At 51.9% G+C, this 15,998-nt stretch overlaps 1 protein-coding gene across 1 annotated transcript in view; it reads right to left on the bottom strand.

Moving 5' to 3' along the window:
* The window catches only part of DRGX (dorsal root ganglia homeobox), a 30,721-nt gene extending 18,190 nt beyond the window's left edge, over nt 1–12,531 (bottom strand). Inside the window, exons 1-5 of the mRNA XM_060033682.1 lie at nt 12,498–12,531; nt 7,624–7,721; nt 6,652–6,753; nt 3,541–3,719; nt 3,344–3,456 (exon numbers count right to left, since the gene is read on the bottom strand). Of these exons, the coding sequence (XP_059889665.1) occupies nt 3,344–3,456; nt 3,541–3,719; nt 6,652–6,753; nt 7,624–7,721; nt 12,498–12,531 (526 nt within the window). The remainder of the gene's footprint in view (nt 1–3,343; nt 3,457–3,540; nt 3,720–6,651; nt 6,754–7,623; nt 7,722–12,497) is intronic.
* Nucleotides 12,532–15,998: the final 3,467 nt, after the last annotated feature.

Here is a 15,998-nt window from a genome sequence, read left to right as displayed (position 1 = left end):
GACTCCCGGGGCACCCAGAACCTGACTTGCAGGTACACGCTTGTTACCCCAGGTTCTGAGGCAGAGGCAGGTCCCCCAAGCGCATCTCCAAGGACGGCCGAGCCCACCTGGACTGGAGCGAGGCTGTGCTGCCACCTCACAGGGTCAGGAGCTCTTAGAAGGCAAAGATACCCCAACCAACGCCAGCTGTTATCGCAGAGCCATCCCAGCTCCACTGACCTCCTGTGCAGCTCTGGAGCCTCCCTGATACATCGTTTACTACTCTCCTCTACCGTGAGAAATAAACGGGACCACACGTGAGACCACCGGACAGAGGACAGAAAAGGTTTTCAATAATCACTCATTTCCCTCCTTTTCCAACACCACTTAGCTTGCCAGAGACTAAAAAGCCAGCTGCTCAGAGAGGCCAGATAGCAAGGGCCTTGGTGGGTAAAGGGGTCAGGATGAGCTACAGGAGGGGAACTTTGCCGGGGGAGGCCTGAAGAGGAGCTACGAATGCAGCGAGAAGAACACAGAAAGCAGAGATGGGAGGGGTGGAGGAGAAGCACCCCCCACAGAAAGGCAGTCCGCAGGCTGGTCTGACCAATGATGCGCTCATTTGGCCCAAAGACTTGGAGGTCGCATTTAAAAGATGGGACTATTTTGGGCTTCCCTGGTGGCGCAGTGGTTGAGAGTCCGCCTGCCGATGCCGGGGACGCAGGTTCGTGCCCCGGTCCGGGAAGATCCCACATGCCGCGGAGTGGCTGGGCCCGTGAGCCATGGCCGCTGAGCCTGCGCGTCAAAAGAGCCAAAAGATGGGACTATTTCAAATAAAAATCCAGATTTCCAGCTTCTCCTGAAATTTCAATAGTTCTGGCAATGTGGGGTCCACAGACCCACTTGGCCACCATCGGCTGACGTGAGCAGTAGTTGACCCTGGAGTGGGCAAATGCTCCCCAGCCCGCCTCTGCCGAATCTCAGGGAGCCCCTTAGCGTGCTCCTCGCATAACTGCTTCTGACATAGAGAAACGTGCCTTTTCCCCACCCCTTTCTCACAAGTGGGAGAATGACGTATAGACCAAGACGGCTGCATATCTGGGGGAGCACAGACAAAGCCCACACACACTCGCTTCGCTCATCGCCTGCCCGGCTCTGGAACTATCCGAGTGTGTCACCTGCCCCAGCACACCTCGTGTCCCTGATCGTAGCCAGGAAGACCTTCCAGTGGGGATGTGCAAGCTTCCCGGGCAAGTGCCACCACAAGGCACAAAGCTGTGCCCTGGTTTGGTGAGCACACTGTGATTTCCAGCACTTCTGCCGGATCCTGACACCCCAACGCCCCATCCCTCCATCAGAGGAAAGTCTGTTTCCAGCGAAGCAGGCACAGGTCAGGCCCCAAGGGAAGCGCTGGGGTTGGGGGAGTACATACGAGTGAAGGAAGAAGAGGAGAATGACAGATTTACCTACCCCTCCCACCAGCCCTTCTTCCTTCTGCTCTGTCCTCTGTCTCCCTCTTATCAGTGCCTTCAGCCTCGCAGTGGCAGGCAGGCACTCCCACCCTCCCTGCCAGCAGCCAGGCCCTCTCTCCACTCGTTCAGACACCTCAGGCCTCCACCAGGGCCTGGGCTCTGCCCCAGACCCCTCCCAACTGCCCCAGCGAAGAGACGTGGGATTCACCTTCAACTTGTGAGGCTGGAGTGGGGCAAGCAGAGAACATTGATAAAAGAGACGGTTACTCTCAGGAACTGAGCTGGGCCTCACCGAAGCAGAGAGGATTTCATAGATGGACACAGGATTGCTCTTCTGCCCAGAGCAGCTCCTTGAATGATACCCAAGTCCCAGTGGTAATCTCCTTCTGGAAGCCCCTCCCAATTGGGACCCCATCTTCACAGTGGCCCCTCAGCCTATTGTGTCTGTGAATGCGTCCCAAGGCCACTCTGTGGCAGGGGGCTCTACTTGGCCCCTGGAGCACACAGACCCTGGAGCTGAAGGGAGCACTATCAGGGCACGGGGTGCAGAGCTGGATGGAGCTGAACCCCATCAACCCATGCCGGCCATCTGAGCACGGCGACTTGCCCAGCTGCCTGGACCACTCAGAAGTGGCTCCAGGCCTCAGGGTCCCTCCTCCTACAGTGGAAACTCCAAATGCAGGAGTGCGGCATCCAAGGCCTGCAAGCTCTGGCCCCTCCACCTGACCTCTGGGCACTCTCCTGTGGGCACCCAACATACCAGCCATTCCCCAGACAAGCCTGGTTCTTCTCCCTGCGCCTGGCACTCTGCACGTGTTGTTCCCTGTGCGTAGAACACCCTTCTCTCCCTTCAGAGATTCCCTAGAGAGGCTCCATCATGTCCTTATTCAGGGTCCAGAAACTACATTTGCAATGCAGATTGCCAGTGTGCGTGTGCGTGTGCGTGTGTGTGCGCGCGCCCGTGTGCACACGCACGTGCGAGACCAACCTGCAGGAGGGGGAACCTCTCGAGGGCAGGAGACCCCAGACCCAAAAACAGAGCACACAGGAAACATCCTAGGGGGGCCTCTCCCACTGCCTATTATGGGGAATAAGCCTACAGCCCGCACCTGCACCCCCACCTCCCAGACCCGCTGTGACGGACAAACCCCAACACTAACACTCACTGTCCCAGACGAACTCTGGGGCCCAGCCCTGCTCCCGGCCAGCACAGCTGCTTGGTCTCCTCACAGGAAGAGTGAGTTTGGGGCCAAGAATTGAAAGACACTGGATGGACCCATTCATCCAGTAGGGTTGACCCAGAAACCCCCAAAGGACAGCCCCACCAGAGTCCTTCTCTCTGGGCCTGACAAAAATGCCCCAAATGGTTTCCATCCTTCAGACAACCACAGCCTTTGAGAAGACAGCAAATCTTAGAAAACCACAAATCCTAACCCCTGACATCAGGAGGCCCCAGGGAAGGCAGGTGGGGAGGCTGCACGTCTGCGGAGGGTCCTCACGAGCTGGGACAACGGTCCATCGCAGGCCTCACCCACGAGCTGCAAGCTAGCACCTAAAACTGGTACCGATAGGAAGCAGCAGTCTGTGAACATGCAATGGCCCTTCTGAAACAGCCCTCTCTCAACCAATTCCGCAGCTGGTGCGGTGAGATGACGTTCACCCTCATTCTCAGGCCATGTAGAAAGCAAACAAGATAGCATGTGTGGAAACAGATGCCGTTCATGACCCTGGCTGTGATAGACAGAAGGAGAGAAGGAGCTACACCAGCCCCAGGTGCAAGGATGGGCCCGCCCAAGCAAACAGAAGAGGCAAACCATCTCCATGATCCCCCTGGAGGCGCTGCAGGCAGGCAGAGCCCCCGCCCCGCACCAGCAGGCAGCAGAGCCCAAACTCACCTTTCAGGGAAGCAACGTGTGACAGGGCCTGGGCGTACGTGGCCGTATTCAGGAGGGTCCCCGGCAAGCAAGAGGGGAAGAAAGGCCCTGTGGGACCGACAGTTCGCCCCAGGCTGGCAGTGAAGGAAAATGACACACTGAGTTCCCAATCCCGGGTGCCCGCCAGCCCTCCAGGCCCTGGGTTCAGCCAGCCTCACCTCTGCTGGGCCTCCAGGACCTCCTTCTTGCTCCGGGCCTGGTCCCCAGGGGGCGGGGAGTTGATATTCCTCACAGGCGGTGGCGTCACCTCTGCCATGGGCTCCTTGGCTCCTGGCTCCTGGTCCGAGGCCCCTCTCTCCGTTTTCCTCCATTTGGCTCTTCGGTTCTGGAACCAAACCTGAGTCCCCGAAGGAAGCACACACCCAACAGAGGCAGAAAATCAGACAGAAGGAGGCAACCAGAACCTAAACCCAGGTGCCTGGTCCCCGTGCCCCCGGCTCCCCTGCAGTAGGCGTGCGGGAGCACAGCCTCCTCTCTCTAAAGATCTAGCAATGCAGTGCCCTCCGAATTGCAGCTTCAGACTCATGGGTGGGTCAGAAAACCAGAGCGGAAGGTGTGACAGGCATTTTTTAATGAGTGTGAAATCATAGAAAGTATCCGAATGCACTGCCCACAGCAAGGGTCAAAGTACTATCTTGTGGAAATACTCAGGGTATGCAAGTACACTTATCTGATGTGAAATGTGTTTCCTACGGGGAGACGGGGGATTCGTCATCAAAGCAGTTTGTAAAATACTGCCCTGGGGTTTCCTCATCAAAAAATACTCATTCTCTCATCCAGCAGGTTTGGCCGGAGTGTGTCTGGCCTCATACGTGTGATTTAACACTGACGCATCACGGCAAGTTCATGACCATCAGCCCAGTGCATCCACTAGAAACACTGACTCTGGAGTCAGTCCTGGTTGAGAATTCTGGACCCCGGAGAATCTGGTTTAGAATCCACTGCAATCCTTTAAGGCAGGTAGTCCTACTACCCCCACTTTACAGATGAGAAAACTAAGCACAGACAGTTTAATTAACTTGCCTGAGGTCATCCAAGCGCTAAGTGGCAGATCTACAATTTGAAGCCCAGTGGCTTGGCTGGGTACCATAATCCAAATTGTCTGAGAGTAATAATAACAGCCACCCCCAAGCATCATTAGGAAATTTAACGGAGATGCATGCAAAATACTAAGCACAGTGCGTGGCACGCAGCAATCAATCCCTCGGTGAACATTAGCTAGTGTTATTATCTCCACCATCCTCAGGTTGGGAGGCAGCTTGTGATTCACCTGCTCTGAGTGCCTTCTTAGAGGCGGGTGTGGAATTCTTTAAGCCTTAGAGACCAAGATCGCATTTGCAGGACAGCCTCAGGGCAGTCAGGCAGCCTGGGCCCAAGGTGTTCCCAGAGGTCAGTGAAGTCCTGCTGCTCTTTACTCAGTGCAGTTAAACCTCTTCCCCCTCTCTCCTAGAAGATAATTCCTGGCTTTAAAAAAAAAAAGGGCTTGTCTAGACCTCCCTCCTATTCCCCTGGGCATCCTCTCCTCCTTGCCTGTCAGCAGACTGGCCCAGGAGAGAGCCTCGGTCTCCAGGCTCACCCCACCTCCGAATTTTCATTCTCCTTTAATTGGGTTTCTTTCTTTCTTTTTAATCTAGTTGGTTTTTTAATTGCACATATCAGCAGCCACTGAATAATGATTTTATCTATATTCTAAATTTAGGGCAGTTAAATGCAAAGCAAAATGCAGACACTTTCTGGCATCTTAATTGAATGAAGGTCACAGCTATAACAACATTTAATTGAGCTATTTTTCATTATCATATTTTAATGACTTTGCACTGACAGTTTGCCTGCTTCTGAGGCAAGAGCATGATGGAGTCGTTTATTTCCCTATTTAGTTATTGTTTGACAACATCAGCTTCGATTAAGACCCTGCTTTATAGAACATTAATCATATTTGAATGAGCAAGGGGTATAAATGTAAACACATCTCCCTTCCCGCCACCAAAGCCGTGTCCCCACATGGAGTCTCACTAAACAAATGCTTCACAGCCATTGTCTGTTTGCATAATAGCCAACAATAGCCCGAACAACAAGTCCCAGCTTTAATTGTCACCACCCCTATCTCACCCTTGCACCTTTCAGGGAGAAGTTATGATCTTCCACTTCTGAATGCTCAGTAATTGTGCCATTTATCTCAATTTGCAGTTCAGTCTTTACGCAGCTATTGGCAAGCTGGCATTAAAAAAAGAAAGGATGAACGGCGTCCTGGCCAAAGGAGATTTTCATTTCCAAATAATAATCAGTTTAATTTGCCCGCATATGACCAATGATTCATGTTCAGATTTAATAATCAGGATCACATAATCTGATTATAGGGGAAATAATTTGTTTACAACCCCCAATTTACTGTTCAGAATTCCATTATCTCTCTTCAGCCATAGGTTTTTAAGAGATACTAACATGACCCAGGGGAACCGAAAGCAAACTATTATATTTCCTACAATTAGATCTTTGCATAGTCTTAACCCCAAGCCCCTACATAAAAAAGAACAGAAACAGCATGGAGGAAACCCCATAAATAAAATGAATATATAATTGTGCTCAAAGAATAGCTCGCCCGGAGAGGCGCTGCTGCGAATCTGTTCCTCCTGCGTTCGGGCACATCTGCTGGGCTCGACGGGTTTGTGCACTTAAACGTAATCACCGTGTAGCTTCTAAAAAGAAATCCTGCCTAAAGACAGTCACCACGGGCCACGCTCGGCTCTGAGGCAGCCCTTTTGCTGCTGCCGTTTAAAGATTTTTAAATTGCCCATGTTCTTCGGACCACTTCGCTGAAAGGGTCCGCGTGCTGGGGAAAAGTTGGACATGATGCAATTTCTGGAAAGCAGATCCTACTCTGTTCCCATACGAAAACACAATTCTCTGCCATTGACCGGCCTTACCCCAGAGTGGTCAGAGCTGCTTTGAGAATAGCATCTCAGCTCTTTTTTTTTTTTTTTTTTTCCAAAGCAAGGAAATGGATGTGCATTGATGTAATTTAGTACCTTAGAGACGCGGACAAATTAGTGTAGAACATTATCACTAGTTAATTATGAATGACCGATTAATCAACCTAATCTAATATTCCACATTATGTTGATGTTATTAAAGTGCATCATGAAAATGACAGATAGTCTTCATTTGCTTTCTTTGGCCAAATGTGCACTCTGCAGTCATGATGTCAAAAAAAAAAAAAAAGTTTGCCAGTTTTAATATCAGAGAGTTAAATAATTAAAAAGAAGGTTTACCTGCACTCTGGCTTCTGTGAGGTTGATTTTCATGGCTAGCTCTTCTCTGGTGAAGACATCAGGGTAGTGTGTTTGGGCAAAAACTGCCTCCAGAGCTTCCAGCTGGTAAAAGGAAAAAAAAAATATTTACTGGTGAGAGGATGTGGCTAGGTGAGAGGAAGCAGATGCATATTTCAAATTTGCTATGTGTGGTGAGGAAGTAGTTTCACAGATCAAGTAAGGGAAGAGAGGGAGAAAAATGCTCTTTGGAAAGATCCCACAGAATTAAAATTTCAACCGCGGAAGACTTGGGAGCTAAGACTTACTAACAACCTCAGTGCTACCCCAAGAGGTGGAAATAAGAGAGGCGCAAACATCTGAATGCATTTACTTTTAAAGTGCAACCCACGCAGCTTTCACTATAGAGCTTGGAAGAACAGAATCAACTTGCAGAAGCCCTCGCTCGGTCAGTCCCACAGAAACTGCCTAGGGTTTCTGCTCCAGTGTGCTCTGGGAGACAAACGGATCTAAGGGAAGGAGCCGCGGCCCTGGAAAGACAATATCAAGGTTCCAGTTGTAGCCCTTCCACTTATGGACGACAATACCTTCTACAAATCAGTCAACCTCTTGGGCCCCGGTTTTCTCATTTATCTACTGGGGATGAGAACACTTGACCTGCCTTCCTCAGAAGGTTATTTCCAAGTTGAAATGATGTTGCTGTATTGCTGATGTGGAAATGTTCCCCAAACTATCAACTTGAGACAAAAGGGCGCCATCCTCATTGCCTCTTCACTGACTATCTGGGATCATAACGTCACAGTCCTCTGCCCTCTCCCCAGACAGATTCCTTGACACATGAATTGTTCAAGAAAACAGAAAGATCCAGTTAACATGATCCATTGGCTTTATTTTAAAAGACAAAGAAGAGCTGCTCAAACTCTGATTAATTTGGAGGCAGGAAGTGGATGGCTCTCAGAAGGGGAACATCATTACCTGCTGAAGAGTGAACGTGGTCCGGTTCCGGCGCTGTTTTCTCCGCAGAAACCCATCATCGAAATCTCCTGTAGAGTGGTTGCCAAAGGGTGCAGTGCCTGCAGGGAGCAAGCTGGATCAGCCTGAGCACAGGGCCCCCAGTCTTCACACTGAGCCCCTGCCATGCACACTCACTCAGTGACGCATCCCACCCAGACGGAGCCCTGTCTGTCCTAAAGCATCTTTCTCTGCTCCTGTAATTAAGGCTCCCTCTTTTTCACTCTCTCATGCTTTCTCTCTCTCCCAGTAATCTCTGACTTTAGGCCTAACTATGCCTATTTCATAGGGTGAGTGGAGACCTTACTCCCCTAGACAGCCAAGTCCACTTGTGAAATTCTAGACTCTGAGCCAGGAAGGGTCACTAACTTGAGACGGAGCCTTCATCGGCCCTCTGGCTCCCAGCTGCCTGCACCTCTGTCCAATGTGCCTTCAGCTCATCCCTTCTACCTCTGGTCCTTTAACAAAAGCCTCTACGTTTCCCTTTTGCTCACTTGTTATTTTACTTTCCCTTGTTTCTACAACAATAAGAATTAAAGGCTGGGGCTAGGGGAGGAATGAAATCACCAAGAGCTTTTCCCAGCACTTTTCTCCTAGAACTTCAGGACACGAGGAGGTAGGAAGTTTATAAATGAATATTAATACTGTTGGTCACAGCTCATCAGCACTCTAGTGGATCTGTTGTATAGATGTCAATTAACAAGGAATCTGCACCAATAGCGACTGTCCTGAATTCCAAGCAGACTTAAACAGGAGCCTCTGGCCAGGCTCATAAAGGACCCACTACTCCCACTTCTGTGAAAAGAAAAGGCATCCACAGTCCTCCCTGCCAGCCTCCAAAACTCGGATTAAGCCACAGCAGAGTTTTGCCCCAAATGTGCATTCAGGTCATTTTCCAAACGTGCACCATTGACTTGACAGTCCACCATTTACTTGGCTTCTTAGGAAAACAAATGAGCAAGTTCCCATTAGCCAGTGAACGCTGTACCTGCCATGGGCTCCGGTCTCAGAATCATTGCATGTTTGCCATTAGGAGCTGGCTAGTGACACTGCCCAGGCACCATCCCTCCGAAGGACCTCAGTCCCAAAGAAGCAAGGTCCTTCGGCTTTTTAAAATTCTATCTGCTAAACGGAGTCCCTCCTACTTATTATTCAACTCCCCAGTGCACATCCTTGGTCACAAGACCTCCACTCTCTGGTGAAAACTTCTCCCTCCACCATCCCATCCAAATTGCTTTCTTCCTCAAAATCCTAGTTACAAATATTTCTCTCCAGCTCATTGGGAACTTCAAAGGGACAGCGTCAAAGTGGTCTTATTTCCATCATTTTGCGGGAAACCAAACAGTTTCCTTTTAAAACAAAGCACTTGACTGGTGAGGATGAAATGCGAGCTCTGAGGCCCTCAAATCACAATCAGCCTCACAAACTTCTACCTGCTTGTCCCAAATTGTTTCACAAAGTGTACATACAGTATCTTTAAGTGAAACACTGCATGTCAAACTGGATCCTAAAAAAAGCTGACAGTTCATCAAATTAATAAGAACAACGATTGACAACCTAATAGAAAAGAGGAAATGATGAGAACAGGCTTCTTACTTAAGAATAAATAGAATGGTTGATAATGTTATGAAAATGTTAAACCTTGCAATAATTAGACAAAACATTTTGCCAAAACAATAAGCTGCACAATTATACCCAGTACAGTTAAAAGCATAATGAATTGTACACACTATTCACCATTTGTAGGAGCATGAATTTGTGCAGCCTTATTAGAGGGTAATTTGACAATATCCATCAAAAATGTTAAGTGCACATACAGGTATGTAGTCTATGAATATACTTTAAAAGTGTGCCAAAATGGAGCGAGAATATTGTTCCTGGTAACATGGTAACAGAAAAAAAAAAAAGGAAACAACCTAAGTGCACAATTGTAGGCACCTTCTGAACAATATATAACGGAATACTACACAGCTATTTAAAAGAAGCCAGTCAGGCTTCCCTGGTGGTGCAGTGGTTGAGCATCTGCCTGCCAATGCAGGGGATACGGGTTCGAGCCCTGGTCTAGGAAGATCTCACATGCCGCGGAGCAACTGGGCCCATGAGCCACAGCTACTGAGCCTGCGCGTCTGGAGCCTGTGCTCCGCAACAAGAGAGGCCGCGACAGTGAGAGGCCCACGCACTGCGATGAAGAGTGGCCCCTGCTCGCCGCAACTAGAGAAAGCCCACGCACAGCAACGAAGACCCAACAAAGCCAAAAAAAAAAATAAATAAATTTATTAAAAAAAAAAAAGAAAGAAAGAAAAAGAATCTGCCTGCCAGTGCAGGGGACATGGGTTCAATCCCTGGCCCGGGAAGATCCCACATGCCGTGGAGCAACTAAGCCCACGTGTCACAACTACTGAGCCCGTGCACCAGGCTCCGCAACAAAAGAAGCCACCACAAGGAGAAGTCCGCGCACCACAACGAAGAGTAGCCCCCACTCACCACAACTAGAGAAAGCCCACGCACAGCAACGAAGACCCAACAAAGCCAAAAATAAAAACAAATAAGTAAATAAATTTATTTTAAAAATAAATTTAAAAAATAATAAAAGAAGCCAGTAGATCTGCATACATTGACACGGAAAAATCGCCAAAATCTGTATTATAAAGTGAAAAAAGGCAAGTCCTGAATGATGTGCCAGTGTGATCTCAGCACAAATAAGGCATAACATATAAAGGAAAAATACATAAATGAGGGTAAACGCAGGTGAGAGCATGTTTTTCTTGAAGGAATCACAAGAAACCAACAATAGGGAGTATCTTTAGAAAAAGAGGTAGAGAAGGAGGATTTCACTTTTCAGTGTGTAAGTTTCTGTTCTATTTGAATTTCCTAAGCAGGTAGATGTAATACTTTCTAGTTTAATATCAGCAAAATTATCTGAGAAGGGAGATTATGAGCCATGCTTTGCTTTCTCTTATATGCCTCTCTAGATTAATAAAAAATTACAATTAAAAAGATGATAGGCAATAATGAGAAGTCAGATTCCAAGGAACTGTCCTCAGCCTTTCCATCGTCAGCAGGCCACCTCCCCCCACAGCAATACTAAACTAAAATAAAACACCCGTTTCTGTAAAACTGCCTTTGAAACACATCTGCAGAGGAATAAAAAAGTTCTTAAAGACCCATCTCCTTTTCTTCTGGTCACAGCAATCAGAATAAGCGTTGAGGCGGGATGTGCCCCAGGTGTGGGAAGGAAAGGTGAGCTAAGCTGAGCTGAGGACAGCAAGCAGCTCTGTGTGCTGGGGCCACAACAGGCTGGCCAGGGCTCTCCCCAGGTGACTTCTGCAACCCACTCTGCAGACTGGGCTTTCCCCTTCAGTCACCCACGCAGCCCACCCTCTGCTAAACGCCCACACCTCAACCTTCCCACTTTAACTGGAAGGGTGGGCTGCCGAGTATCCATCAGTCCAAACCTGAGGTTCAGGGATGCAGAAAAGGCGTGTCCACTGCACAAGCAGAGGATCTCCCCGCAGTCCTAGGTGTCAGGGGGTGAACCTCTCAGACCTTGATAAAGCCCATCTGCATGGGTCATTGGAAGTAAAAGGAGGTGAAATGCAGCCAAGTGTCTGGCCTTCCCTTCTTAGGAATGCGGATCGGGCTGGCAGGGCTTGAACCCTGGTGTTCATTAGCCTCCTTTAGAAAATGCTACTGAACTTTTAAAAGCTTCCATGGGAAAAACAAAACAAACTTTCTGAAATCCCTGTGTACGCTGGCCAGCTGAGGCCGGCTACTGCTCAAGGTAACCAGGGCAAGGTGAGGGAGCATGCTCTGATGTTTCAGGTCCCCCCAGTGTCTCACCACCTTTTGCCCTGCCCCGTGCCTTTCTCGATTTCTTCCCCTCCAAAATTCACTCACTGCCCACCCCCACCCCCAAAGGAGTAGGTTGCCAAAGCCAAGTCCTGGTTCTGCTCCCAGTTATAGAAGTCCTAGCAGCCCATGGCTCAGACTACTGGTCTGAGGAAGGCGCTGTTAAAGGGCCAGAGTGTGTGGCTTTGCATTTGCCTGGTACATAGAAATCCCCTTCTTGTATGGACGGCCCACCCCCGGGGAGCCCCCAAGACCAGGAATCCAAGCTATTTCCTTCTCACCAACCTACCCCCGCCTAACAGCCCAGTGCAGAGACCACACCAAGGATCCTGAAGCGAAATTTCTTCTAAGAACCGGAGACCCTCAAAGACCCAAACCCTGGTCATGGGCTGGCCCTGGGAGTGGGAAGTGGTTAGCGTCTGAGGTCAGAAACCCAGTGAGTCACAGAGGAGCAGCCATGCCAGGGCACTTCTGGCAGTGGTGAGCAGGGCCACCCTGCTCCTGAGGGCCACATTGGCCTGGCCAAGCAAGATGGCCTTGGGCAGGGAGTGAGAGCAGCCTGGCAGCGGGGGGTCCTGCTCACATCCGGCCCAGGACCCTGCGGGTCACCTAGTCCACCGTGGCTTATCAGGATGTTTGCAAAACACCGTGAAAGATTGATGCGGCCCCCTGGGCAGGGGAGCCCAGATTAGAGGCGTGACACCAGCATCTGTGCTGGGAGGATCCGCCGGTCCTGGCAGCGCTCATAGCCCGGGGGCCAACCCGCCCAGGCCCGGTGGGGGGGTGGGGGGAGGTAGGAGGCAGGTGGCAATGGGGTGGAAGGCTGGAGCCGGATGTGGGGAGAGGGCCAAAGGCGCCTCTACCCACCTCCGGCGGCTGCGCCCCTCGCTGAGCAGGGACCCAACCACCAACCAGCCCCAGCTGCTGCTATGGCCCTTTCTGGCCGGCGCCGGCCTTTTGGAGCAGCTCCTGGCTCGACGCTTACTCACCCTCTAGCTGTGGCGGACAGTGGAAATAAAACATCGCCGACGGCCGGATCGACCTGACGGCCAGGACTCGGGAGGGTGACTGCGGGACCGACAAGGCACGCGTAGATCTGGCCTGGCTGCAAAGCAAACAGCGACAGAGCCTGAGTCTCCCTCTGCCTTCGCCCCCGCCCGGCCCTGGAGTGCCCCGGGCGCTCCTTTCATGGAAAGCCCCCTCCCAATGCCTTCAGCCCACTCTGGGTACTGGAGGGGAGGTGGCAGCGCCGTCGCAAGCCGGAGACCCCGTGGGACAGCCCTTCCGTTCGGGTCCACCACCCGGACAGACGTCCCCCCACCTCGGCCCCAACACCAAGCCCACGCAGTCTGGTTCCCGGCTCTCAGGGGTCCCCGCCACAATCCCTGCACCCAGGACAACGCAGCCGAGTCCGGCGAGCGCGCCAGGCCATCTGCGCGAAAGGCAGCCCCCACCAGGAAGGCGGCCGAGCCCCAAGGCCAGGCGCGCAGGGCTCGGTGTGTGGGTCGGGAGCCGCGCGTACCTCGGCGGGCGGCGGGCGAGGAAGGCCGGAGCGTGACCGCCTCTGGTCCGCTCGCCGGGCTCGACTGGATACGGGCGGGGCTCCGCGCGGCTGGCGCCCGCAGGACCAGAAAAGTGACTCGGGAAGTGGCCAGATGTCTTGCTATCTGTCTACAGCGCGCGCCGCCGCTCAGCACTCGCCTTTATAATCTCACGCGTAATTGGCCTTAATCTGATTATTTCCAGCGCTGTCTACAGCGAGTAACTTGGATAGGTCTACTGGGCCTTACAAATGGCCCACGTGGTGTAAAAAAAAAAAAAAAAAAAAATCCGTCATTTCTCAGCAAACATCAGGAATGTTTTTCCTCTTTTCTTTTAAAAGAAGGTTGAAACAATCACCACTACCACCATCCGCCAAAAAGCATTATTTTCTGAACACTCCACCCCACCCCCACCCCAAGTTCCCTCTGACTCAAACCTTCTTTCTCGGGGAGAGCTTGGTTTTAAGCTCCCCTTGTCAGGCCTGGTGACTCCTGGTCTGCAGATGACAAAGCGCTGATAATTGTCGCCACCGGATGGGTTTTGGGGGGACTCTTTGCACACGGCTTCCCTTTCCAAGCGACCGTACAAAAGGAAAGTTTGATTTTGTTCTCAGCAAGGGGTCCCAGAATTTATGTTCGCTTCTCCATGCAAATGATATGCGGTGGGACCCTTCGCAATTACTTTTAAAATGCATCCGAGGCAGAAGCTCAGCGGAGAGACCGCCCTTCCCTCTGCCTGGGTGAAAATTAAACTCTAAAGTACCGGGCTGAAATTTTCAAGTCAGGGGTGCGGGATTGGATCAAATCACATAAACTGCAAAAAAAGCAAGTCTAATGGCACATAATTGGTTCTGTAATAGCATTACACCAGGATAATAGCCCGTTACGGCCCCCTGAACTATTAAGTGCTTCCCTGGCGGAAAGCCTTTATGATATTAAAGGGGGAATATAATGATATTTTGGTTATTAAATGCGTGTAATTAATTTATGCACCACTGAAAATAAAGTTGGTATTATGACCCACTCAAGATGCATCAGAAGATGCAAGTCAGACAACTGTTGATAAGTTCTGGTGTCTGTGTTCCGTCTAGACTGCTGATTTTATTTTGGGACGATGGCTTCTTGGACAGACTACATAAATTGAATATTTTATAAACATTCTAATGCTGCGTTCAGGAGCCCTGGAGAGGCGGTGGGTCGGGTCCCTGCACCGCCTGGGATCCAGCCTTGACCTTAAAGATACATTGAGTTGGAAACAAAAGGCCTGGCAGGGCCACACGTGGACACCCGCCCCGAAAGAGGCGCATGGAGCTGGAGGGCAGATTACTCGGGCCCTGACCGGCCCGTGGACGCCCCTCCGAAAACCGCCAGGAGGAAGATGCAGCACGGCTCCTGCAGAGGCAAGTCGGGGCCGATGCACTTCAGCGGCCCCTCCTGGGCTCAGCCCGCCCAGGCGCGGAAAGTCGACCCAGTCACGCGGAAGGAACCGCTGGAAACGCCGGCTGGGTTCAGAGCGGAAAGATCCCGCTGCGCCAGCTCCGCCAGGGCCACCGACTCCGCGAGTCCAGGTGACCCGCGGCGGGGAGCACGCATGCTGGTCTGGGCGGCGGGCGCGGTAACAGGCAGGGCCGGCGGGCCATTTCCACTTCATCCGGAAAGGGATGGAGCCCTGAGAACCGACCCTATTTCAACCCAGGCCAGGAAGCTCGGCGCGCTCTCTCTCCCTGTCTCCCTCAGAGCACCCTTGCTCTCTGGATCTCTTTTCAAGAGCCCGAGTCTCCCCTTGCGCGCTTGGGTTTGCCAAAAGCCCCCTCAAACTCCCACCTGCCCTAGGCGGCGTCCCCTCTCCTGCAAGAGCCCCGCGCGCTCCGGAGCCTAGTGCCTGTGAAGCGGGGTGAGGAAGACATCCGGGCGGGCCTGGCCAGATGCTCCAGGGAGCACCTGAGTATCTGTACGGGAACTCAAGGCACCAGGCACCCAGCGCCACGTTGGCCCCAGAAACCAATGAGGTCCAAACCCCAGTTTCAGCTCCGCATCCCTGACATCCGTTGAAGCAGTTTCTTGGCAAGGCCCAGAGATGTCCCCGGGGCTGGACAGGCTTGTTCTGGGTCGGCGGGCAGCGCGCTCCCAGAGCCTCCCGGTCAGTCAGGACCCTGGACAGCGGCACCTGTTCCTCCTGGGCTGCAGAGGGAAGAGACCAGTCACAAGGGCCGCTCTGTGGCCCTGCGCTGCGCCGCGGCCGGACGCGCCCCGCCGGATTCTGGGTGTTGGGGGCCCGATCCCAATCCTCTCCTGGTCCAAACCTGAGCAAGTTGGGACGCGCGCTCAGTGCTCGCAGCAGGGACCAAACTCTCGGCTCCGCAGACCCACGCCCCGCTCCTGCCCCGCGGCTACGGCCGGGAATCTTCCCGCGGCCGGTCGCCGCCTGGTCCCGGCTTTCCCAGCGTCACCGACGCGAGCCTGGTTGTCTCCCTGATGGGACACTTAGTCAGGCTCCCGCAAAACACCCACCTGGCGCGGGGCTCAGAGCCAGCGGGACCCTCGGCCTCGTCTCCCCCGAAGTTCCTCTCCCCCAGCAGGGAGGCCGGGCTCGTTCCTGTTGGCAAAACAGTGAATTAACAACAAACCAAGCAATCGCAGAGAGGAAAGGCTACAGCAAACTTTGATGACAACGCTGGCCCCTTTTTTTCCTCGGATTGTCTCTGACACTCGGGGCCGGAGAGAGGCGGCTAACGTGTATGTATTCGCTACCATCTCCCTCCCCTCTAAAAAAGAGCGTTCGTTGGCAACGAAAATGTTGTTTTTCCTTAATTCTTGTGCAATAAAATGTATTTTCCAATTAACCAAATTCACCGATCTGTCCTGCTTGGACACTGATAATTTACAACCTAAAAGTGTACTTTCTTTATCTAAAGACCAAGGTGACTGCTTTTAATTTTCTCTAACCTC

The sequence above is a fragment of the Delphinus delphis genome, chromosome 16, assembly GCF_949987515.2.
Source record: "Delphinus delphis chromosome 16, mDelDel1.2, whole genome shotgun sequence".
Taxonomy (NCBI): domain Eukaryota; kingdom Metazoa; phylum Chordata; class Mammalia; order Artiodactyla; family Delphinidae; genus Delphinus; species Delphinus delphis.
Note: the sequence above shows the minus strand (reverse complement) of the source record. Positions and strands in the feature narration are given on the sequence as shown.